The 24,828-nt window shown below is 39.9% G+C and overlaps 1 protein-coding gene across 1 annotated transcript in view; it reads left to right on the top strand.

Moving 5' to 3' along the window:
- Positions 1-10,603: 10,603 nt before the first annotated feature.
- LOC308678489 (cytosolic phospholipase A2 epsilon-like) overlaps positions 10,604-24,828 on the top strand; it is a gene marked incomplete at its 5' end in the record, with an annotated part of 64,367 nt that continues 50,142 nt past the window's right edge. Inside the window, one exon of the mRNA XM_081345700.1 lies at positions 10,604-10,673. Within this exon, the coding sequence (XP_081201826.1) occupies positions 10,604-10,673 (70 nt within the window). The remainder of the gene's footprint in view (positions 10,674-24,828) is intronic.

Genomic DNA, 24,828 nt, shown 5'->3' with positions numbered 1-24,828 from the left:
AAAAACACCCCTGAATTTGTTCGCCACCTTCCAAGGGGAGGGTTAAATTCCCCCTCCCTCTTCACAGGGGGAAAAGTACTTAGCAGCTTAATTAGGTGAAAAAAAGATGATTGAGGTACAAGAGAGGAATCTTACCCTCGTCTCTTCCACGCTGCTTAATGTTGCCTGATGTCAGCTTTGACTTCGGCTGTCTGCAGCTTAGGAGATGGCCATATTCCTATGGTCAGTCTTTCATCCGCCAGTACAAAGGGAATGCAGGCACTAACGAGGGGGTTGCTGCCCCCCCCCCGCGTTTCTGCAAAAGCCCCTTCTGTCTGGGCACCCCTCCAGGGCGACTCTTCGGTCCCTCTAGGACCCCCCCCAGCGATGCGAATCTGGACATGGAAGACGAGAGCCGTCCTCCAAACGTCCATTTTACAGCTGTGGGCAAACCGCTAATGTTTGTATTGTTTATATTGTTATTTTATTTTATTTTTTAACGGCAAAGGAGTGATTAAAATGCTATTTTGGAAAGTTCAAACAGAATAAGCCCCAGATAGATTTGAAATAAGATTTTAAAATGGAATTTCTGGGTATACAAGCTTAGAAATAAAAGAATAATTTAATAATAAATATATTGGAAATTGCTGCCCATTTTTTCAAAATGTGACCCATACTTTCATAGTTCAAATTGTTTTAAATGAATATGCTCCATTGCATCCAAAGCCGCTAAGAGTAAATAATAATAATCATAATCATAATCATCATCATCATCATCATCATCATCATCATCATCATCATAATAATGGGTTTTAGTACAAGTATCATTTGTTTATACCAGAATGCAATTTTTTCATTCAAAAAGATCACTATTCATTTCTGCCTATTGCAATTAATACTATATAGGCTGATAACATGATAGTGTCCTATATATCATTAATATCTTATAAGCTCCATAATCTCCTGTAATAATTTTCTTGCTGCTAATAAAAACTAAAATTCATTTTCAATTCAAAATGATATTATAAGCAAATTATAAATGTAAATTAATGCCATCAAACCATTTTGATTTTAAGAATAGAGCATTACTTTAATAAATGTTCTCCTGCCACATCTGTTTAATCAGTTTTTCTGTAATATAAGTTTCAATTTGAAGAAAAATTCTTTAAAACATGTTTGAAATAAGTTTTTGATTGGTCCTACTAAAGTTATTTTCTTTATTTAATTGATTTTGTAATGAACTAATGTGTCTAGAAATAAATAAATACAACATTGGATTTAACAGTTGAATTCATGACTTTTCCTTGGTAAAGTCTTGAAATGCTATGATGTTATCAGGCCAGAAATAAGATTCTTGAAAGAAACAGTAACAAAAATCGTGTTCTGAATACATTGGTGACTATCTTAAGTTCAGTTATTGACCTTTAAAGACTGTTTCCATGCTTCATAGTAAACCTTGGATTTACACGTTGTGCTGAGCACAACATTTCGCATTGTATCTTTACTGTGAACATTATATTAACCAGTTACATATCTACTAAGTAAGCCATTTTTCAAAATCATTCTCACAACATATTCTCAACTGTTTCAATGTGTCTGTCAATGCTGCTAACATCGGATGTTTTTGCATTGACAACAGATGGAGATATAGTTATTTTCTTCTTTTTGCTTTTAGAGTTAGATGATGCTGGGGAGGGGGGGGATGTGCATGAGAATCCAGCTAGACATAATAATACTGAACCTAGCGTGAGAACCAAGATTGTTGAAATAAGAGATGATAAAGAATTGGCGGGCTGGAGAGATACTAATTGGGGAATGTGATTTATGACTGTTAATTGGAGGAGGGAATCGTGCTTTGATACTATGTGCTCAGGGGAGGGGAATTCAGTTTTTGGCTTTGATTATGTTAGTGGCAATGTTATGCTACTCGAATAAAGATTCTTTAAGGTAAACAATGCCTCGAAGTTTTTTGAAGAGTTCCATCTGTCGGAACCATGACAGTGTCTTCAAACCAAAATGTTCAAGGCCCCTATCTTAATGTGATGTTTAATCCAATCAATATCTGGGGTGGCTGAATAGAGCTCCTTTCTGGAATGGATTCTGACTAGGAAGAAAGGTGCTTTCTGCTTGTGATGCCATGGATGTGATGGAAAACTCATCTCCAAAGCACCAACAACTGCAGAGGAACTTGCTGTTTTCAAAAGCTGGCGGGTTACAGGGAGTCACTGGTCTCTTGTACTCAAGCAAGAGCCATAAAATTCTATAGGTCCTCTACTGATTGTTGATCAAAGTTCAAGCACATAAATGCACCAGTGGAAGTTACAAAATGCAGAAAAAGTGGCTTTACTAACTGATAAGGAAACAAAATTCTAACTACAAAGGGAGACATGGATATCCTTCTCAACTGTCGTGCCTCCGTCAGAGCCTGAATCCAAGGAGGACAGGGAGCTGGAGCAGGACCCTGTTGAGGCCCAGGAGGAGGTGTCTGTGGCTTCAGAGGACTGTGAGGAAGAGCAGGCTGAGGCAGGCCAGGGCCCTTCAGTTTTGGAACAAGGGAGACAGAGTTCAGGCGAGGAGCAAGTTCAGGAGAGCAGAGAGGAGGAGAGAACAACGTAGGCAGGCTCAATTGCTCGGGAAGAGAGTGTCCTGCCCCAGTCCACAAGGCACACCTGGGGATTAAGATTTAAGGAGTCACTGTGGGGTGGGGCATTTGCCGGGAACTAATGTGGTATCTTGGGACAGTTGTGAATTGTGCTCTTGTCTTTGTTTAACCTGGACACCTTGAATACCAGACCGGCTGGTTTCCTGCTTATGAATGCAGACTGCATTTCTGAGTCTCTCCTTGCAGACTGCAGGCAAACTGAGATTTAAAAGGACTCATTAAGTTTCTGTTTTATTTGTTTGTTATCCTAATTATAAGTCACTAATTACTAACAAAATGACCTACGATAATTCTCTAGGAATTCATATTTTGAATCTAACTCTAGGTTTCTTTTTTTGCCAGTTGGGTTTCCAGACCCAGGGCTTTAAATTGCCAGGTAGATCTTCATTTGCTTGCATGTATATTATTTGCACCAGAGGAGGCCATCCAGCCATCAGCAATATACAAAGGTTGAACCATTTATAGTCATTATATTGTTGCCATGTTAATTCTGCTCTCTTTATTTGCTCTGACATCTCTGTCTCTGGTTCAGTCTGGATTCTTCTTCCATCTGGGTTGAACTGTTTTGAGTAGAAAATCTTATCCAGTTTTATAGTTAGTAATTGATTGTCCAAGCTTTCCACAGGTTGTCTTTGTTGGTCTTCAGCTTCCTCTATATTGGCATCACTATCTTGCATGTAGTGTGCTTCTGAAATTGTAGGCTCCTTAGAGAGGATCAGAAGTTGAGTATTAAGTTTTTCCCTAGTTTGTTGTTGGTCTTTAAGATTGTCTGTCATAGTAGTGGTTCCTTGTACTTTAAAAATTGTAGGTTCTTTGAGTATAGTCAAGTTTGGGATATTAGTTTTTTCAGTACTTTGTTGTTGTTGCTTATATTCCTTTGTCTCAATAGTAATATCTTCCAATTTTATTTTTTATTTATTTTAATCCCATTTATATCCTGCCCTTCTCCAAAGACTCAGGGCGGCTTACAATCTAAGCACAAATCAAATGTGCTTAGCAATAGCCTTCATTCTATGTATATGCCTGCTCAGTGCTTTTTTTGTAAAACAAAAAGGTGCCAGAACTCACACATATCATACAACCCACCTTGCCTACCCTACAAGGTTCCATCCAAAAGAGGTGCCGGAACTCCGTTCTGAGCATTCTATGAAAAAAAAGCCCTGTGCCTGCTTATTAGGGCTTTTGCCCCCCCCCAAGCGGCATTATTACAAAGTCAGCTTATTGCCCCCAACAATCTGAGTCCTCATTTTACCTACCTCGGAAGATGGAAGGCTGAGTCAATCTTGAGCCTGGTGGGATGCGAACGTGCAATAATTGCAGGCAGCTGGTGTTACTTAAGGAGGCATTAGCCCACTGCTCCACCAAGGCTCTTGTTATATTCAGAATTTTGTTATATTCTGAAGTGTAAATTCTTTAGTTGCAGTCTGGGTTTCAATTTGTGACTTAAGGTTGGCATGTAAATTATTAAATCTGGAGATAGACATCTCAGTGACTCTGTAGATTGTTTCAAATATACGTTTATAGTCAAGTGGGGTTTGCGGTTGATACTTCTTCATTTTGTAATAATTATAAATAGTCCTTGGTGGAGGCTATTTTTCAAACAAAAATCAGTAAGTGTCCACCTCCACAAGTCTGGGTTCTATGAAAATCAATTTTTTTTTCTCTTTGTCTCTTTAGCATGCAATCTGTTGCTCTTAAAATATGACAGAATAAAACAGTTAAATAGAACTCACTATTTATTCTTTTTCAGATCTCAGTCATGGTGGCTGTAACCATTTTTAATCTCAGATGACATTAATGTAATTATTTGCATCAAATATTAAGACTCGGAAGCACCATTGCAATATACACAGAGTACATACAGGATGCTTCAGGAGACTAGGGCTGCATCCTAATATGTAATTCTCAGTGATATCAGAAGGATTCCGTCTGACTGGAGGTAGGACTGATAGTAGGCTTACCAAACTGGAGGTGGTAAAGAATTATAATCAAAGGGCAGCAGGTACCTTGAATGACTGAGCTGAGAGCCAACACCACTTTCTATACTGAGGCGATACCAATTCAGTGGCTTCATTATCAATGTTCAGGCAGATAGTAATCAAGGAAAGAAACTTCACTCAGTAAGCAATACTCTGTTGTGGAAGTTTGTGCAATGCTTGGCAGGTTCTTAACACCTGAATAGCTTTGATCTGATTTTAATTGGTTTTTTTTTATAGTTGCTGGTTGTTGGTGGGGGGGTTTCCCTATTTTTTCCTAGGAGATTTGAGAGAGGCAATTCCATTCTTGCTACATGCCTACGGATTCTTTCTGCTGGTGAAATTGCAAGAGGTGGAGCTGTGACTCAGTGTTTGTAACTCCTACTTTTATCATTTCAAAGCTTGCAAATAACTTTTAGGAGTCATTATTATTTTAGAGGTGTTCTTCATAGCAAGTCATTTGGACTTAATGGTTTCTAGAATGGAATCACTTGCTACTTTTCCGAAGGTAAGAACTATAAAACTGGAACTAGAATTTCTGGACAGGTTGTCTCTATTGGTGCACATGCACTTTTTTTGGGGGGGGTCCTCTCTAGAAAAAAGGAGAAACCAGTTAGTTGAAAACAAGACTTGTAAAAAGCTGTCATGCATGGGTTTGATCTCATCATCATAGAGTAAGTTTTGTCTGAATCCAGATATGAAAAATGCTGCTGAGAGATATGTATATGTAGGATATGAAACAAAGAGAAAAGAATGTATGTCTGAAGTTTCTTGTTTTCTAGTGAGATTTTTTAAAAAAGAAAAATCCACCTGTACAGTATGCTAATGCTATTTCTGTTGGTTAAGCTGTTAACGTTGGTTAGCAATTTGTATTGTTTAAGGATTTTTTTAAATTCCATTTATATCCCGCCCTTCTCCGAAGACTCAGGGCGGCTTACAAGCTTAGCAGTAGCCTTCATTCTATGTATATGCCTGCTTGTTAGGGCTTTCACACACACCCCAAGCGGCATTATTACAAAGTCAGCTTAATTGCCCCCAACAATCTGGGTCCTCATTTTACCTACCTCGGAAGGATGGAAGGCTGAGTCAACCTTGAGCCTGGTGGGATGCGAACCTGCACTAATTGCAGGCAGCTGGTGTTACTTAAGGAGGCATTAGCCCATTTGTAAATGTATATAGAATGCAAATTAGAAGAAACGCCTGTAACTGTTAAAATGTACTACAACACATGCATCTCTTGTCTCTCTGGCAGTGTTGTATTTTATAAACTTATTTTATTTGGCAGGTTCCAAACAGCAGAACAGAATTTTGGGAAAATCAAGAGAGTCAACATGCTGTTCAAGCACATGTAGGATGTAAGGTAATGAATATAAGACAGAAAATTAAAAATGAATGTTTTAACTGGGCAATAATTTTTGCTTTGAGGATAGCATAAACAGTTAGTTATTAAATAAAAAGAGTTAATGTCTTTCTTGAGCAGCAAGAACAATTTTTAAGAGAAATTTCCTAAGAATTCAGTGTATCTGCTTTTTTATTATTGCTACCTTCTCAGTCAACTAAACTTTAGTTTGGAAAGGGGTATTACTGTCTTTGCTAGAATTCATTTTTCTTTGTGCCTATCATCACAGATAACTGCATTTTTACTTGGAAATCATGCCCACTAAATTCCAGAAAACCACAGCTGCCAATTAACTATGTCAGCAAAATTTATAATTTTGTTGCTGACAGTATGAATTAGGTGATTTCTGCTCCTCACTTCTAGCATAAAGACTACTTACAGTATTTTAGGAAATGAATTCTTGAGTTCTTCCTCATGTACTAATACCAAGCTTAATACCAAGCAATGGATGGGCACTAATTAAGGAAAGAACCAACCTGGAACTAAGGAAAAATTTCCTGATAGTTAGAACAATTGATCAGTGGAGCACTTGCCTCCAGGAATTGTGGTTGCTCCATCACTAGAAGTTTTAAGAAGACAGTGAACAACCATTGTCTGATTCAACTCTTGATAGTAAATTTCAGCTATCCAAGCACTTAGCCCCCTAGTCAGGAAATGGCTCCATAGAAGACTTTCAAACACAACTCCAATTACTTTCTTTCCTGCAGATAAGAACGAAGCCACAGATAGCGCAAACTGCCTATGGCAAGAGACACAATTCAAAATATAGAACATAGAAAGATTAATGATCCAGGATTAAATTCTAGAATTTGTCCCCTTACCTTTCCAAAGCAACAATTACTTGTCTATTCTCTTGATGGTGTGAGAAGCCATCTGAAGTATGCTGACTTAACAGTCCTTTCTAGCCTGAGAACCACTGATTAGTACCCTCCATTCTTTACACACACTAACTCCAGCTGCAACTCCAGTGGCAGGAGGAGATTTTGCCCTCTTCTCTTCATGTAGTTCTTGGGATGCTGATACTGGATTGTTCGAGGCATGACAGGAGAAGTTGAAGTGACTGAAGTTTAAATTCACATATAAAACAATTTCCACCCCAAGCATTTCCCACTTTTATTAATTTCAATATGACTTGAAGTTGTGAGAGATTGCCCATTTCTATGGAAGTTAAAAAGGTAAAGGTAAAGGTTCCCCCGTACATGCGTGCTAGTCATTTCCAATGCTCTCATCTCCATTTCAAAGCCGAAGAGCCAGCGCTTGTCCGAGGACGTCTCCATGGTCATGTGGCCGGTATGACTAGATGCCAAAGGCGCATGGAACGCTGTTACCTTCCCACCGTAGTGGTCCCTATTTTTCTACTTGCATTTTTACGTGCTTTCGAACTGCTAGGTTGGCAGAAGCTGGGACGAGTAACAGGCACTCACTCTGTTACACAGCACTCGGAATTCGACCCGCCAAACTGCCAACCTTCTGCATAAATATTAAAATTTCATTAATGCAATAAAAAAACAGTTGGCTAGAATGAAGAATCCTATCAGTCCATTTAGGAATATATGTTTTTATAAGTTGACTTTCTCTTCCTTATGGCAGCCCCTTAAATACTGGACTACTGACCTGATAGCAATATTCCAATATTTGAGGGGTTGCCACAAAGAAGAGGGGGTCAACTTATTTTTCAAAGCACTAGAAAGCAAGACAATGGATGGAAATTAATCAAGGAGAGAAGCAACCTGGAATTAAGGAGAAACTTCCTAACAGTGACAACAATTAATCAATGGAACAGCTTGCCTTCAGATGTTGTGGGTGCTTCATCACTGGAGATTTTTAAGAAGAGACTGGATAGCCTCTTGTCTCAAATTGTATAGGGTCTCCTGCTTGGACTAGGAGATCTCCCAGGTCCCTTCCAGCTCTATTCTAATTGATTGATTAATTATTATTTTTTTACTTAGCTGCAACCAACAACCCTGTCTAAAGAACTGTCCCAGTTCTGCAATAGTTAAGAATTGTGATTCAACACCTTTTCCTTCCTTCCCTGTTCACTTACTGGGCCTTTCAAATGCAACAGTGTCAGGAATTGGTTCTATATCTTTGACAACCATTCTTCCATTATGGCAGGGGTGTCAAACTCAATTTCATTGAGGGCCGCATCAGCATTGCGGTTGCCCTCAGGGGGCCGGGTGGGTGTGGACTGGGTGGGCGTGGCTAAAGTGCGTATGGCCCACTTGGTGGGCATGGCCAGCTCTACATCATTCGCATCAAGGGTGCCTATGGGGGCCTGGGAAGGAGTGGGACAGATCTGAGGGTCTCTGACAGGAGGAGGGTCTCTGGGCCAGGGCCAAGGCAGTGGGGGCCATTCCCTCACTGTTTCCAGGATGGCTTCATGGGCCGCATGAAACCACTTCGTGGGCCGGATCTGGCCCCCGGGCCTTGTGCTTGACATGTCTGCATTATGGGAACTTCAGAGTCTTCCTATTTTTATGCACATAATATATTTGCAGCAATAATCATATATAAAAATAATCTTCCATGTCTCTTTTCTAACTGATTGTCCACTAATCCCAGCAAGGAAAATTCTGGCTTTGGTTGAATGTGGATCTTTAAAATTCTTTGTATCATTAGATGTATTTTAACCCAGAAATCTCTGATTCTTCTACATGATCAAATCTTCATGTTGCCCATATTTTCAACATAAATTTGAAGAATCGAACTAGATCACAAGACCTGGCAATGGCTAAGTGCAGGAAAGTTGAAAACAGAGGGGTAATTCTAGCTGTACAAGACCAGCCTAAGGATCAAATGCATACAAAGCCAAAATGGAGAAAACATTAACAGAAGCAAATGCTGCCTTGGCAAAGAAGCTGAAGAAACAATGGATCACCTAGCTAGCTGTTGCAAGAAGATTGTACAAACTGACCACAAAGAAAGGCATGCAACAATGGTGCATTGGAATATCTGCAAGAAATATCATTTGCCTGTAGGCAAGAACTGGCGGGACCTCAAAATAGACAAAATAATAGAAAAACTAAAGTGTTCTGGGATTTTAGTATTCAGACAGACAAGGGCCTGCCACACAACACCCCAGACTTAACAGTTGTTGATAAGAAAGACAAAAAAAACCTCTGGATAGTACTTTGCAGTACTTTGAGACAGTGGAATAGAAGAGAAAGAACTGGAGGAGAACACACAATACAAAGAACTGCAAATAAAAGTAGAATAACTGTGGCAAAAGATAGTGCCAACTGTAATAGGTGTCTTAGATGCAATCTCAAAACAACTAAAACATCAGTTGAACATCATTGGCACTGACAAAATCACTATCAGTCAATTGCAAAAGATAGCTTTATTTGGAACAGCTTACACCCCATGACAACTCTTTTAACACATTAAATAACAACACCTGCCTATTGGAAGGATTCATAGAAGAATAAAAATGCCAAATTTAGTCTAAACATTTGGCTGACCATGCAATCAACAATAATCTATTAAATTTATATGCCAGCTAACTCCCAGACGTCTGGGTGGTTTTCAATTGTTAAAAACATTTAAAAACAAAAACAATATAAAAACTACAACGCCAGTGGAAGATAAAAGAACAAAGATGATGAAGAATACAAAGCTGGTGGGGAATAGGAAGAAAGGGGCATCAGTTATCCTCACCAAATGTCTGGGTGAAGAGTCACAATCTCAGGGCCCTTTGAAATGCTAGTAGGGTGGAGGCCACTTGAATCTTGGGAGGAGTCTCTTTTCCAAGGGTTCGGTCTTTACATAATGTTTCATTTGAGTCTGGTCATTTGTCATCCCAATAAAAAATCCATGTTGATTTGTTCTATGGTCCATTTTTTTTTATCTTGGCTATCCAGTTAGTGTTTGTGATAGTGATTACATCCCATCTAACATCCAGCAACAATAATGCTTGCATTAAATGAGAGAAAAAACTGCATTTTGAAAGCAACTGGATGCTAATTAACATGTATAAATATAACACATTCCTTTTCATTCTTAAAACTCCAATATCGTCACCACCACCACCACCAATTTGTTATGCCTAACCACAATAATACCACATCATTCCTAAAGTCCTTTCGTCTCTGCTGAGTTGAAGATTATTCACCCATCCTTGAGTCAGTGGGAAAGTATACTGGTCTGAAACTTGTTATCTGTGATGCCAGTCCCTATCCCGGTCATGTTTCAAGTCATTGCCTATCACTTCCCTTTAAGTTAATGAGTAACATTAGCCATTTTAAACAGCTTTTACATACTTGGACAGTTTCAGAACAAGATAGAAAACAACTCAGTACCATACAACTTAACGCTGTGTGGGCGGTAACATAATGGGGACAGATCAGAAAATAATGTTGCCGTGACATGTTTGTGCAAGTGGGGAAAGCCCTAAAATTTATCTATCTGGAGTCTTCAAAAGCATAAATACTTTGTGATAGGAGAGTTTCTAAATGAAAATAATTGCTTTTCCCAGACCAAAGTCCAGATAGTTCCACCAGCACTTTTAATTATAGCTCAGAAGAATTGTATTTGTCACTTGAAGAGTCTACCCGTTCACTTTTTTTCCCTTCCTTATTTTTGCAGATTATGGAGTCGCCATGTTATATTTTAACTGTAAGAATTATTCGAATGCGGAATCTCCATCGAGAAGATTGGTGTGAGTTTTTTTATTCTTGATCATGGTTTCATGATATACTGAAATGGTATATGTCTGAACAATATTATCCCAAAAAGGTCTATCTTGCTAAATATACAGGAATCCTTTTAAAGCATGTATCAAACATATACAAAACACGTAAGGAACTCCAAGGTTCATCCAAATGTTACAATTTTATAATTGCAGCAGCTTATCACATCACTTGTAACTGATATGTAGGTTTATCTGAGTTCACTGGCAACAGTTTGCCAGGGTTTTTGATAATCTTTGCTACCATATCTAAAGATGCCAGGAAAAAGTCTTGTGTGCAAATTTGGGTTTGACTCAAGCATGCTATTCTCATATACAATTAGACATGTTTCAGCAGTTATTCTATGATTAGGCCATGAGATCAGCCCAGCTCTAATTAGCTAATTCAGGCTGTGGCAGGTTCACTTCCTCCCCCTCCAGTCCTTGAGCACTGTTTTGTAGGCGCATTTCGTTTTGTGCAATAGAAAATTTTGGTTATTTCAAATTGAATCCCCAAATTGGCATTTGATGCCCACCAGATCTCCAAGTGACTTGGATCAGCTAGATCAGTGGTGGAGAACCTATGGCATGCGTGCCAGAGGCGGCACTCAGAGCCCTCTCTGTGGGTACACTCACCATGCCCCAGAGATGGCAACCATCCCTCTTCAAGCAGCCGCCTGCTAACTTGCCGAGGTCCCATGTGGCCGGATGCATCCTGGCATGGCTGGTTTCCCTCCCCCCCTCCCATCCCGTCCCTCCTGGTTTCGCATGCTCTCCTTTCCCTGGGCATGACTGACTGCATTGCCTCCTCAGCTGTCTGCCGGCCATCCAGCTCAGAGGTGGCTTCTTTGAACTGCTGGTGGCAGGCTGTGAAGCTCCAGAGTGCGCCGGTCAATGGGCTGGCAGGCTATGGCTTCTGATGGACACTGTCAGCCCCCTTGTGCTTGCTGGCCTCTGTGTGCGTGAGCCAATGGTGTCAGGCAGCAGCCACCCTGGCCCTTGCCTTGCCCCATGGCAAAGGCACCCCCGCCCTGCCTCACCTCACCCTGCAGGACAAGCCTCCTGCTACTGCCCCACCTGGCAGAGACTGGCCTGGATCTCCTCCATCCCTGCCCACCTTCCACAGGCATCCCTCTCCATGAGCAACATTGAGGTGACCACGCCCAACTTGGCCACACCCACCCAATCTGCCATGATCACCACAGCCATGCCCACCCAGTGGGCCACGCCCACCTGGCACCCAGCAATAAATAAGTGGGTTTTGGGTTGCAGTTTGGGCACTCAGTCTCTAAAAGTTTCGCCATCATTGAGCTAGATCAAGTTGACCAGTAGAAGTATCTGTATGCTAGAACAGGAATGACAGAATAATTTTGCTGCATCACACCTGCAAAGGGTTGACTAGTGGGAACAGCAATTTTTATGTCAGTGCAGTTTTCTGTTGGCTCAAGGACTGGTGGATAGCATCTAGTTTAGTCTAGAGAAGAAACTCTGAGTGACTTAGCTTAAATCAAGAGTAAGAGATTTCCCCATGTGCATGATATTCCACTAATTCACAGCCAGCCTATTAGCTAGTCAGCATTCCTACCAGATAGTATCTCAATCAAGCAGTTCATGGCCAATGGACACTACACATACATACATAAACACACACACACAGTTTAGATAAATTGTGTGGGAATTTGAACAGGATCATATCCATCTCACATGGGGAAAACTGTATGTTTCTACCCTTTCACTAACCCATTTCATCCCACGCATGCCTACTGAGATTAAAGTATAGCGATAAAGCAGAAGAGATACTGGCTTTTTTCAGCTCACTCCTACTTCCTCTTCTGTGGAAGCCAAAAGGATAAACAACTTAAAAACACCAATGAGCAGACACTATAGCTAAAGCACTTCACCTTACCTAAAATTCAACCTATGGTTAAAGCATGAATGTAATAAGCTTATCCACACTATGAATTTCCAAATATTATCAGCATTGTCCCAAAGAGTTTCAGTCACCTGTCATAGCAAGAGTGATGGGGGAGCTTCTTTCACTCAGCCAATATTTCCCAACTGTTATTTCAAGCTTGATTCACACATTAGCCAAGTTAATTGCTATACATTTGGACTTCCTTGAAGTAAGCTCAGTCATACTCCAAAAATGGCAGCAAGAATATAAAGGAGTTATCAATCTTCTAAAATGTACCACCTATTTTCATTTCCTCATTGTGTCAATTAATAGTACTGTATACTTAACCACTGTTGTCAATCAAACCATAATTATTAGTGAAATGCTTAACTAATGCTTTGTGAGGCAATTATTATGTATGCTTGAAAAAAATCTCTGTTCTCCCACATCTTGGGCAGGGTGGTTGTTGAATTCCTATAGTTATTCTTTTGTTGTTATGTATGGTTTTTCTTTCTGGACATGCATGATCTGCTTCTTAATTTGATGTTGTTTCTCATTTTAAAAAAAATGTAAGCAGCTCAGAATCCTTTGGAGTTGGTTGACCTCTAAAATACATAAATAAATAAACTCATGAGGATATAAGGGGCATATAAAGTGACAAAATATGCATTATATTATAGTACAAGTCCTGTGACTTCTATCCAGTAGTAATAGTCAAAAGGATATTTTGCTTTGGACATCATGTGGACAATTTGTTACTTGTTCCTCTTGCACATGGCTATGTATGTGCTAACATTTTTGCCTTGTCTCGTACAATATTACTCAGAAATCATTTCACTGGTAAAGAGAAGTTATGAAAATCTGTGCTCTGTATAAAAATGACTATTAATTGGATTTACACCAAGACAAAAATCCTTATGAACATAGTTATTACAAACATTTTTATATCTCCTTGCTACAATCTCAAGGTCATCCAGATTTTGTCAATCCAGATATGGTATCCCTAGCCTGACATTTATAATAAGAATACAAACAGTTTCATAAATATGTTTATGAAATTCAGCAATTTGTTTCATATTACTTGGGCAAATACAGAAAAATTAACTCTTCCAAATTAGTGATGTGTTGGATAAAAATTTTAAAAATTAAAAATAAATCTGGAAAGTCAGAAGCATGAGTGGTCAGAAAATATATAATCCAGGTACAGGATATCAGTCTGATATGAGCAGGTCTGAATCTTCCTAGATCCAGTAAGACCCAAATTTTCTAGATGATTGGATAGTTCCGTTAGAATTTTGCCCCAATTGTGTCCATTTCTAACACAATCAGTTGTGGAAGTAATGGCAGATACATTACCTGTATCTCAGTTACTGTCAATAACCTCTGTAAATGGTTACCCTTCTAATTACAGTACCCTTCTAATTACAGTACTTCAGCTGGTACAGAAAATTGCCTTAAAATTAGCAAAATTTTAGAGTGAATTAATTGGACCATTTTATGTATCAGTGGTGTTTGATAACCCTTAATTTCTGCAAACAAATTCAAGATCCTAGTTATTACTTTTAAAACTTAAATAGGTTGAACTCAGGTAAGTTGGGGAATATTTTTTTCCCTCAAGTGACTTCCATAAGAACTGTTAATAGCCTTCTGAAATATGTTTGCTGGCAGTGTGAAGGGCTGTTTTTGTATGTGTCCTTTGTTCCCAATGTAACCATGATTTTTGCCCTTGCTGGCCCTCTAGTACACTAAAACTTTTCTTTTGTTCTCTTGGTCTTTCAAATTAAGTCTTAGTGACTGCTTATGTTTCTCATTTTTTTGTTTTGTTTTACTGACTATAGTCGGTATTGTGTCTCATAGAATTTAAATGATGTGGATGGATCTGTTATTTTAATTCTGATTATTTTGCTGGTTCTATTAGCCACTTTAAGTTACCCTGTAAAATGCCTTGAGTACATCTTATGTAGGTATTTTATTATTTATTTCGTGACTTAATAATGTGGTTTTAACTTTGACCCAGTTGGCTGAATTTTGTTTATTGTTATGAGTGCTTCATTTGAGAAGGAAAGTCCAGGTAGAATGTTAGCATAAATACATAAGCAAAATAGTTAAATTTCCTTTCAGGGCTTCATTTATAAATTCATAAGCTTTATTGTTGAATCATTTTCCCTAATTAAGAAAGGTGTACTGTTTTGGAAATTATTCATTGAGATATAATTGCCTCTACCTGTTCGGTTTTTCTTTTTCTTGCATTTTTCTGTTGTGGTGACCTACATAGTTACTTCAGCTGATACAGAAAACTATTCTTTTTTTTCTTTATTTCTTATTAAGTCCAGATTTCTATATATCCTGAAAGTACAGGTAGTTCTCAACTTACAACCACAATTGAGCCCAAAATTTCTGCTGCTAAATGAGACATTAGTTAAGTGAATTTTGTTCAATTTTATGACTTTTCTTGCCACCGTTGTTAAGTGAATTGCTGCAGGTGTTAAGTTAGTAACATGGTATTAAGTGAATCTGCCTTCCCCATTGATTTTGCTTGTCAGAAGGCCACAAAAGGGGATTACATGAACCCAGGACACTACAACCTTCATAAATATGAGTCAGATGCCAAGCATCCAGTTTTGATCATGTGACCATGGGGGTGCTGCAATGGTCATTAGTGTGAAAAATGGTCATAAATCACTTTTCTCGGTGCCACTGTAACTCAAAGGGCCACTAAATGAACTGTTGTAAGTTGAACTGTATTACCATATGTCATTTTAATGTAAATGTAGATGTAATGTAATTCTTGGCTAATCTAGTGTACCACTAGAAAGAACACAGGACTGTGACTTGCCAGCCACCACCGCAATTGGTCAATGTGGCATCGGATCACATGACCATCGTGATATCCTCATATGATAGTGGCCCTGACACCTTTGTCACAATAACAACCACCCAAGGTGCCCTCTGCCCATAGTTCCTTGCCCAAACAGGCTCACCCAAATGTAAATTCCTCGAAGGCTTGGGTTGTGATGTTTTTGCAGCTGCTCTGTCAGGCTGGAGACAGTCTATCCTGTTGTTAATTGATGACCCCATCTCAGCTTGGCTGGGCTGTGACCTGTAACGGTACTCAGCATTTCTGGCTGGGTTTCTTGGCAGATCCTACAGCTCCTTACTTGAGCCTCAATGTCTTTATCTAGACCTGGCCACCACAAGTAGTTTTTTGCAAGTGCCTTCATTCTGACGATGCCAGGATGACCCTCATGTAGAGATTCTAATACTCTGGCTCGCACTGTGGGTGGAACAATAACCCTGCTTCCCCACAGTATGCAACCTTCTGGGCTGACAGCTCATCCTTTTTGCTGGCATAACTCTGGAACTCTGGACTTGGCCTGTTTTCTGGCCATCCCCCTCAACACCCAGTTCAAAACACAACTGAGTGTTTTGTCAGTGGAAGTTTCAGTGGCCACATCTCCCTCATGCAGGGGCATTTCAGGAAGATCCTGGATTGCCAGGATGCAAGCTGCTGGGGCTGGGGCTGGATCTGTTTGAGGCAGAGGCAGTCAGCTGAGTGCATCAGCATGGCCCATTTCCTTGCCAGGTTTGTGGACTAGCCTGTATGAATAGGCAGCCATAAAAATTGACCATCGCAGCATCCTTGGTGATAGGATCTGCGGAGTCTGCTTGTCTGCTGTAAAAAGGCTGAGCAACGGCTTGTGATCAGTGAAAATTGTGAAGGGTTGCCCATATAGGAAGTCATGGGATTTTTTTAATTCCTGCTACAATGGCGAGAGCTTCCTTGTCAATCTGTGCATAATTTCTCTCTCCTATAGATATGGTTCTATAGTAATAAGCTATAGGAACTTCACAGCCATCTGCCATTTTATGGCTTAGAACTGCTCCGATGCCATACGGTGATGCATCACATGCTAAAATCATGGGCAGTTTCTCATTAAAATGTGCTAACATGGATTTAGATGATAGCAGTGATTTGACTGCTCGAAATGCTTTATTGTGGGTGCTTATCCACACCCAGGGTGCTTTTTTGTCTAAAAGATGATGGAGTGGCTCAGCCAATGCTGCTTTGTGTGGCAGAAACGAGTGATAAAAAATTTAAAGTCCCAGGAATGACTGTAACTCCCCTTTGGACTTAGGTGTTAGGGCTTGTTGGATAGCTTTTAGCTTAGCTTCTGATGGCTGGATTCCAGCAGAATCTATCCAAAATCCCAAGAACTCAGTAGAGTCCACTCCAATCTGACACTTTTCTTTCTTTAGCTTCAACCCTGCTTCACGAAATCATTGAAGCACTGCTCTGAGGCGATCTGCTAGCAGGACATCATCAAAATAGGGGCAGACACCTGGTGTATTTTTAAGTGTCTGCTCCATAATATTTTGGAACAATCCCAGGGCAACACTTAACCCAAACTGCAGGCAACGAACTGTGAATGCCCCGCTGTGAGTGACGATTGTCTGTGCCTCAGCTGTAGCATCGTCAACTGGCAGCTGTTGGTAGGCTTGTGCAAGGTCAGTTTTGGTGAACAAGCGACCTCCTTGAAGTGATGCAAGGATGTGACTAACGACCGGCACTAGGTAAGTGTGTTGCTGTAGTGCCTTGTTGATTGTGCACTTGTAGTCTGCACAGATACAGACGTCCCCATTGGACTTCACTTGGGTCACTATGGGAGTCTCCCAGAGGCTACTGTCCACTGGTTGGAGCACTCCCTGTTGCACTAATTTGTCCAATTCTGCATTGATTTTTAGTTTAAATGCAAATGGCACTCTGCGTGGTTTTATCCTGATTGGCATGACAGCTAGATCAAGATGAAAGGATATGGGTGTCCCTTTATACTGTCCTAAGGTAGGACTAAACACATCAGCATATTCTTGGCATACTGCCGTCTGAGTGCGATTTATGCCAGTTACTCGGATGTCCAGGGCCTCGAACCAGTCTAGTCCAATTAGACTTGTATGTTGTCCTTCAATGACCACAACATTGAGGGGACCCTCAAACTCTTTGAACCTGACTCTCACAATGGTTTTGCCTTTCACCGCAACACGGCAATTTTGAAAATCTGTCAGAACAAGGGTTGACAGTTTGACTTAAACTCACTTCTTGCCTTGTCTGCAGATATAACTGAAAGTCTTGTATGAAATAATAGACAGAGCTGACCCTGTGTCAAGCTCCATGGAGCAAGGGACCCCTTGTATTTTGACTTGAAGTCTCAGTTTCTCTTTAAGAGGGCATTGGGCTCCCATCCACATAATGCTTCTCCTCCCAGAACAGTATCTGATCCTGTTTTGCCCCGGGGCCCATTTACCTTTCTGCTGGGCATCTGCAGTCTCAGCATCTCTCTGGCGACTTCTACAGACTCTGGCAATGTGGCCTTGCTTTCCACAGGCACAGCACACTGCTGTGCAAAACCTGCATTCAGTCCTTTTCTGTTGGCCCCCACAGCTTGCGCAATTTTGAAGACTAGTTGCTTGTGCTGTAGGACGATGCCGTCTTATGGTTTCCCTCTCTAACTGATCAATCTCATCATCCTCTACCGAATCTTCCAGCTCAACGGACTCTTGGTGTATGGTCATCTGGTTGGGGGGTGTCTTTTGAAGCCGTAGAGCCTTCATCACTCCACTGGCAGTCTCGTCTGCCATGATCTCCTTCAAGGCATCTTGGAAGGACAGCTTTTCCATTGCGAATAGGCACTGCTGCAAATCCCTATTCATCAGCCCACATACGAACCTGTCTCTGAGGCGATCCTCCAGGTCAGGAAAATTGCAATGGCGTGACGCTTGCCAGAGCGCAGCCACGAATTCAGCTATCAACACCCCTGCCTTTTGCTCTCTCTGTTCGAAAGCATGATGCCAAGGAATTACAGACAGCTTGGGTTCAAAATGCTCTTTCAATTTTTTTTAAATTTGGCATACATTACAGATTCAATGCTGGCTGGCACCACCAAGTTTTCTGCGATGTCGTATGTGGCCTGTCCACACACGCAGAGCAGGGTTGCCACTTTCAAACCATCCTCACCAACCTGGTTGTCCTGCAAGTAGGTGTCTACCCTGGAGAGAGAGGTAGCTCCACTGTTCTGGGTGGGAGACGTCGAACTCATTGAGTGTTCACACCTTTGCCATGGTGGATTAGTGGTGAGGTCTTGGACACTGCCTCTATTGCTCCAAAGGAGATGAACTGCCTAGGTCCTAGGAACAGATCCCTCAGGACAATGTGCCTCTAGTTTGGCTTACTGGCAGGCTCTGATGCCTGAGCTAAAACCCTGTGACTTCAACTTTAATAGGCATCACTCCTTTGACAAGATCCCACCTTTGCCGCCACTGTTGCATCGTGAGTTCTTGTAGGCATTGACTAGACCGATCAGGTGCAACATGTTTTATTGCTAGAATAACAGAACTGAACTCAACTGACAGACTGACAGATATTTATACATGCCACCACTAGGCAGCAACCAATCAGATTTAAAGCTGGTTTTCCCGCTCCAATATAAACTTCAGTTTCCCTCCAAAACAGTTGGAGACATATTTAAACAAAAACACATTAATGGTCAGTATCAATACATAACACCCACGTTCAGCAGCTGATTATAGATAAGCACATAATGGCATCAAGCAAACAACAGCAACTTGGCAGTTTAACTCTGCTGTAAATATGGGAAGTGATTGCAGTTTTAAAGGTGCCCTAGCTGACATGCCAATATATTTTTAAAAGATTTTTTCTTTCTTGAGTGTGAGTGACAGTATGGATAGAAAACTATCCTGCCATAGCAAGCAATAGAAGGCAGTGATTTCTAAAGGATCCTATGAGGGATTGTTTAAAGCAAAGGGCTCTTACTAGATTATGAAGAAAAAGAAAACCAAGAAATCAGGACTTAAAGGTACAGGGAGGAGAGTATAAAGAGATAGCAGGCATGGCAACTTCTGTTTAGTCTTCCAGGATGAAAAATAGAGTAGACCAAACTAATGGTATGCTAGAACAGCAGCATTGTACATATGCATAAATGCTATTGGCATGGATATTAATGCAGAATACAATGTCCTACTTGGACAGTGAAATTGGGTAAAGACTTTCCTGTGATTCTGTCCCGCTACAGCCTATAATGTCTGCAGGAAAGCTACCTTCTCTCCATGCCATGGACGGTTTCAAACATTGTGCTAAGCCACAACATATTTTATTGGAGGGAGAGAATGCTTTTGTTTATGAAGTTTGCCACTATGGCTTATTCAAGTAACAGCCCACAAGAAGTATTCTTGCAATTAATTTCAAAATCTTATTTCGAGTTCATCTGAAGCAATATTCTAGTTAGCCCTTTGCTGTTTATTCAAAACGAAAAAATTTAAACTCCTTAAACCTACACAACATTTCTTTCATCGAGGATAGAAGAAAACTCAGTGAAATGAAATGCGGTCTCCTCAAGGTTCTTAGCATCCAAAAAAAGCCATTAACAAGCAATTTCCTAAAGGGTTTAAGAAGGGAAGTATACAAACCCAGTGGCCTTTTGCAGGGGTCAAACCACAGTTTAGATGACAGGACTTTCTCTTGCTCCCACAGCACTAAAACCTATCAGAGTCTACTGTCTGTCTCCTCTCAGGAAGCCAGTGTAGGAGTGTTGTGGGTGATTCTGGTCCTCTCCTTGTTCTGGAGAGCAATTCTGAGAAGCCGGTCCATTTACTGGCTTCTCTTTTGCTACGGTTATTGGTCTTGTAGAACTATCCAGTCCAGCATTGCTTCCCTGGAAGTTGGAGTAGAGAAACCTTTCTGTTTTCCACAGTGAAAATTAAGACACTTTTATTAGGAAAGCCTTGCAGAAAAATGCAAATACAATACAACCACTTTACAATGCTTTGGTAAGGCCACACCTGGAATACTGCATCCAGTTTTGGTCACCACGATGTAAAAAAGATGTCGAGACTCTAGAAAGGGTACAGAGAAGAGCAACCAAGATGATTAGGGGGCTGGAGGCTAAAACATATAGGGAACGGTTGCTGGAATTGGGTATGTCTAGTTTAACGAAGAGAAGAGTGAGGGGTGACATGATAGCAGTGTTCCAATATCTCAAGGGCTACCACAAAGAAGAGGGAGTCAAGCTATTCTCCAAAGCACCTGAAAGCAGGACAAGAAGCAACGGATGGAAACTAGTCAAGGAGAGAAGCAACCTAGAACTAAGGAGAAACTTCCTGACAGAACAATTAACCAGTGGAACAACCTGCCTCCAGAGGTGGTGAATGCTCCAACACTGGAGGTTTTTAAGAAGAGACTGGACAGCCATTTGCCTGAAATGGTATAAGGTTTCCTGCCTTAGCAGGGGGTTGGACTAGATGACCTCCAAAGTCCCTTCCAACTTTACTATTATTATTATTTTTATTTTTATTATTATTATTATTATTATTATTATTATTATTATTATTATTATTATTATTATTATTATTATTATTATTATTATTATTATTGGTAAATTAGCATCAGACATGTATTTGTTTCTGTAGCTTCCTTTTCTAACAAGATAGGGAAGCCATCCTGAAACATTTGCCAGATCTTCAAGGAGGCAGAGGAAACAAAAAACAGAGCACATGAATTTGCTAACGGCTGGCTGACGAAGTGGAGTTCACAGGAACCAAAACAGCTTCGTGGGGTGTCAGTAAGCATAAAAAGCAGAATGCCCAGATAGACTTTAATTGCAGCACGTATTCATTGGGTGTACTATGCAGTAATACTGAAACTTTCATTTAGGAGATTTCCCAGGACTATGATAAAGAATAAGAATATGCATACATCATAATCTCCAGTAAGTCTGTTGCTTGGTCTTTTCCCTTTTCTTCTCCTCTCTGAAATATATTCTGTTCCTCCCAGAAAAAAACCCCAAGCATTCTATGAATTTACAAATTTGAAGGTGTTTGTCTTCCAAAAAAAAAAAAAAAAAGTAAAATCTGTTAACATTGTAATCTGGAAAAATGGAAAGCATTAATAAGAAATTTCCATTAAAATGAACCTTTTAACTCAAAAGGCACATTCAACATACGTGGATATGGATTATAGTTCCTTCCCTCATTGTTAATCATGATAGGAATGATCTAACATTCTGCACCTATTAAAAAAAAATAATGACATCTATGCTAGTACATGCTTTGCTACCCTGGTACTGTATCTTCTAAGTGTGTTGGAGTAGATGAATCCCCAATCATAATTCTGGGAGTCATAATCCCAGAATTATCCCAGTATTAATAGCAATAGCACTTAGATTTATATACTGTCTCATAGTGCTTTACAGCATTCTTTAGATGGTTTACAATAACAGCATATTGCCCCCAACAATCTGTATCCTCATTTTAACAACTTCAGAAGGATGGAAGGCTGAGTCAATTGAACTCCAGAATTGAACTCCAGCTGTTGGCAGAGTTTGCCTACAATACTGCATTTTAATCACTGCACCACCAAGGTTCCTCTATATAATGACATTATAGTTCTGTGGGAAGGAGAAAGAAACCATATAAAGCATAGTACCTTGAAATCTTGATTTATAAACCTCACTTCATTGGACTCTGCGATTAGTGCAATGAGTTTCTGCTTCGCAAGATTTACATGAAGTAATATCTTTGCCCAAGCTACATCATATGTACCATTATTACTTCATTTGCATAAGGATATCATTACCTACTGATGTGAATTTTTCATAATGATGTAATCAAGCAAGTGACAGAAATTGTTATAATAACTTTCTGTAATAATATTTATGAATAATAGCACTCCTCTCCCAATATTCCATTTAAATAAGGTTTCACTCTAAATCCTCTTTTGAGTCTGAACATAAACCCTGAAGAGAAATTGCTCTCTGTCTTCCCTCTTTCCTCAGAGTCATTCCTGAAAACTAAAAAAAAAAGGGGGGGGAGAAATTGGCTCTTCCCTCTACTACTTAATGGTAATTTGCACCTGGAATATACTCATTCCTGGTCTGATTAATATTAATCCACAGTTTTCTGGTTGGATTATTTTCCATTTGAAATTCTTGATCTTCACAAGAATACTCACCACTTAAGAGTAACACTGAGATGTTATATGACATGAATCATAGTGATATTTTTCTGTGACCATCCATATAAACATTCACAGTCCTGATAAAGAGAAATAGGATTAGCAATAGTCCAAATGATGACAAGAGAAGCAAGTCTTTTATGCTAACTTTCACATGCACACATCCAACTTTGTTTTCAATATTTCCGAGAGGCTTATAAAAATTTCTTTCTTAATTACATTTCATCCTTGCGAATCATTTCCCCAAGCATGTGCCCATACCAGCATTTTTCTACTGAAAACAGAAGCAACTTCTGATGACTCAGCCCTGATCTTTTTTGGGGGGTTTTTCCTTCTATTTTCCATAGGTTAGCATCAGAGTGTTGAGGAAAAAGCAGCAAAACTGTTAAATAGAACTAGGAATGTCTCCAAAATGAAAAATGATTTTCTTTTCAAACCCAGAATAAATTGCTATGATCTGGAAGGCTTCTGAAACAATTTTAGATTTAGTAAAAGTGAAACCAATTTATTTTTGATTGTTTTGGGATTTAGATGGAACCACATCTCTACAAAGCAAGAAGGGCATGTTGATCCTCTCTCTTTTTCACCCCTTAATAGCTGCTAGTGTGTATTTTCATTGGCTCAATTTTACCCAATCTTCCCAGCATGACCTCTCACCTTCCATCCCTCTCAGCCACTTCCTAACCATCTCCTTTCAGCTATAGTGAACATGGCATGCAGCCTTCAGGGCAGTGGAACTACACAATAGTTGAAAGTAATCAGGTGTTATTTCAAGATATAGTTGAAAGTAATCAGGTGTTATTTCAATTTATAAGTTTACATCTCTGAAAAGGCTAATGCAGCATCAATGCTTCAGATAAAAAATGTGTTTTGATCTAATGGCAAATTGAAGTAGCTACCTTGAAAAAATTTCTTGGCTAAATCAGGAACTAAACATTATTTCTTTGGGAAGAAGACAGGCAATTTATGTCTTGCCACAAATGACTTAGGTATATTAGTAGTAGTAGTAGTAGTAACTGTGAGAGGGATCTCAGAGTCCTAGTGGACAATCACTTAAATATGAGCCAGCAGTGTGCTGCAGCTGCCAAAAAAGCCAACACAGTGCTAGACTGCATTAACAGAGGGATAGAATCAAGATCACGTGAAGTACTAATACCACTTTACAATGCCTTGGTAAGGCCACACTTGGAATACTGCATCCAGTTTTGGTCACCACGATGTAAAAAAGATGTCGAGACTCTAGAAAGAGTACAGAGAAGAGCAACAGATGATTAAGGGACTGGAGGCTAAAACATATAAGGATTGGCTGCTGGAATTGGGTATGTCCAGTTTAATGAAGAGAAGGACAAAGGGTGACATGATAGTAGTGTTCCAATATCTCAGGGGCCGCCACAAAGAAGAGGGAGTCAAGCTATTCTCCAAAGTGCCCAAAGGCAGGACAAGAAGCAACAGATAGAAACTAGTCAAGGAGAGAAGCAACCTAGAACTAAGGAGAAACTTCCTGACAGTTAGAACAATTAACCAGTGGAACAACCTGCCTCCAGAAGTGGTGAATGCTCCAACACTGGAAGTTTTTAAGAAGAGACTGGCCAGCCGTTTGTCTGAAATGGTATAGGGTTTCCTGCCTTAGCAGGGAGTTGGACTAGACCTCCAAGGTCCCTTCCAACTTCTTCTTCTTCTTCTTCTTCTTCTTCTTCTTCTTCTTCTTCTTCTTCTTCTTCTTCTTCTTCTTCTTCTTCTTCTTCTTCTTCTTCTTCTTCTTCTTCTTCTTCTTCTTCTTCTTCTTCTTCTTCTTCTTCTTCTTCCTCCTCCTCCTCCTCTTGTTGTTGTTGTTGTTGTTGTTGTTGGCAACTGAGTAGGCCTCACCACAGATCTACATATTCTCTGGCCATATAAATTCCCATATTTTTTGGATCTGAACAATCAAGTCCAACAAGCTTGTTCACTGCTTATATTCTCACTATTACAGATGTTATTCAACCTCTTTTGTAATAATCTCAGCAGCATCTTAAAATCAGCTAAGCTAAGACATTCATCCATTGAATGTATAGGGAATGTATATGGGTTTGCTGTGGAAAGACCATGTTACATTCATGTCTTTGCTGCTTCTGTGTACTGGAGATTTTTTTCAATCATTTGCAGAGAACATTTTGCTTCCCTTCAAGAACCATTTGTTTACAAGTAATAAACTGAATATAAGCAGGTCATTAAAAGTCATTAAGACCAACTCC

The sequence above is a fragment of the Vipera berus genome (assembly GCF_964194415.1).
Source record: "Vipera berus genome assembly, chromosome: 1".
In the NCBI taxonomy this organism is placed as follows: domain Eukaryota; kingdom Metazoa; phylum Chordata; class Lepidosauria; order Squamata; family Viperidae; genus Vipera; species Vipera berus.
This window is presented reverse-complemented; position numbering and strand designations above follow the sequence as displayed.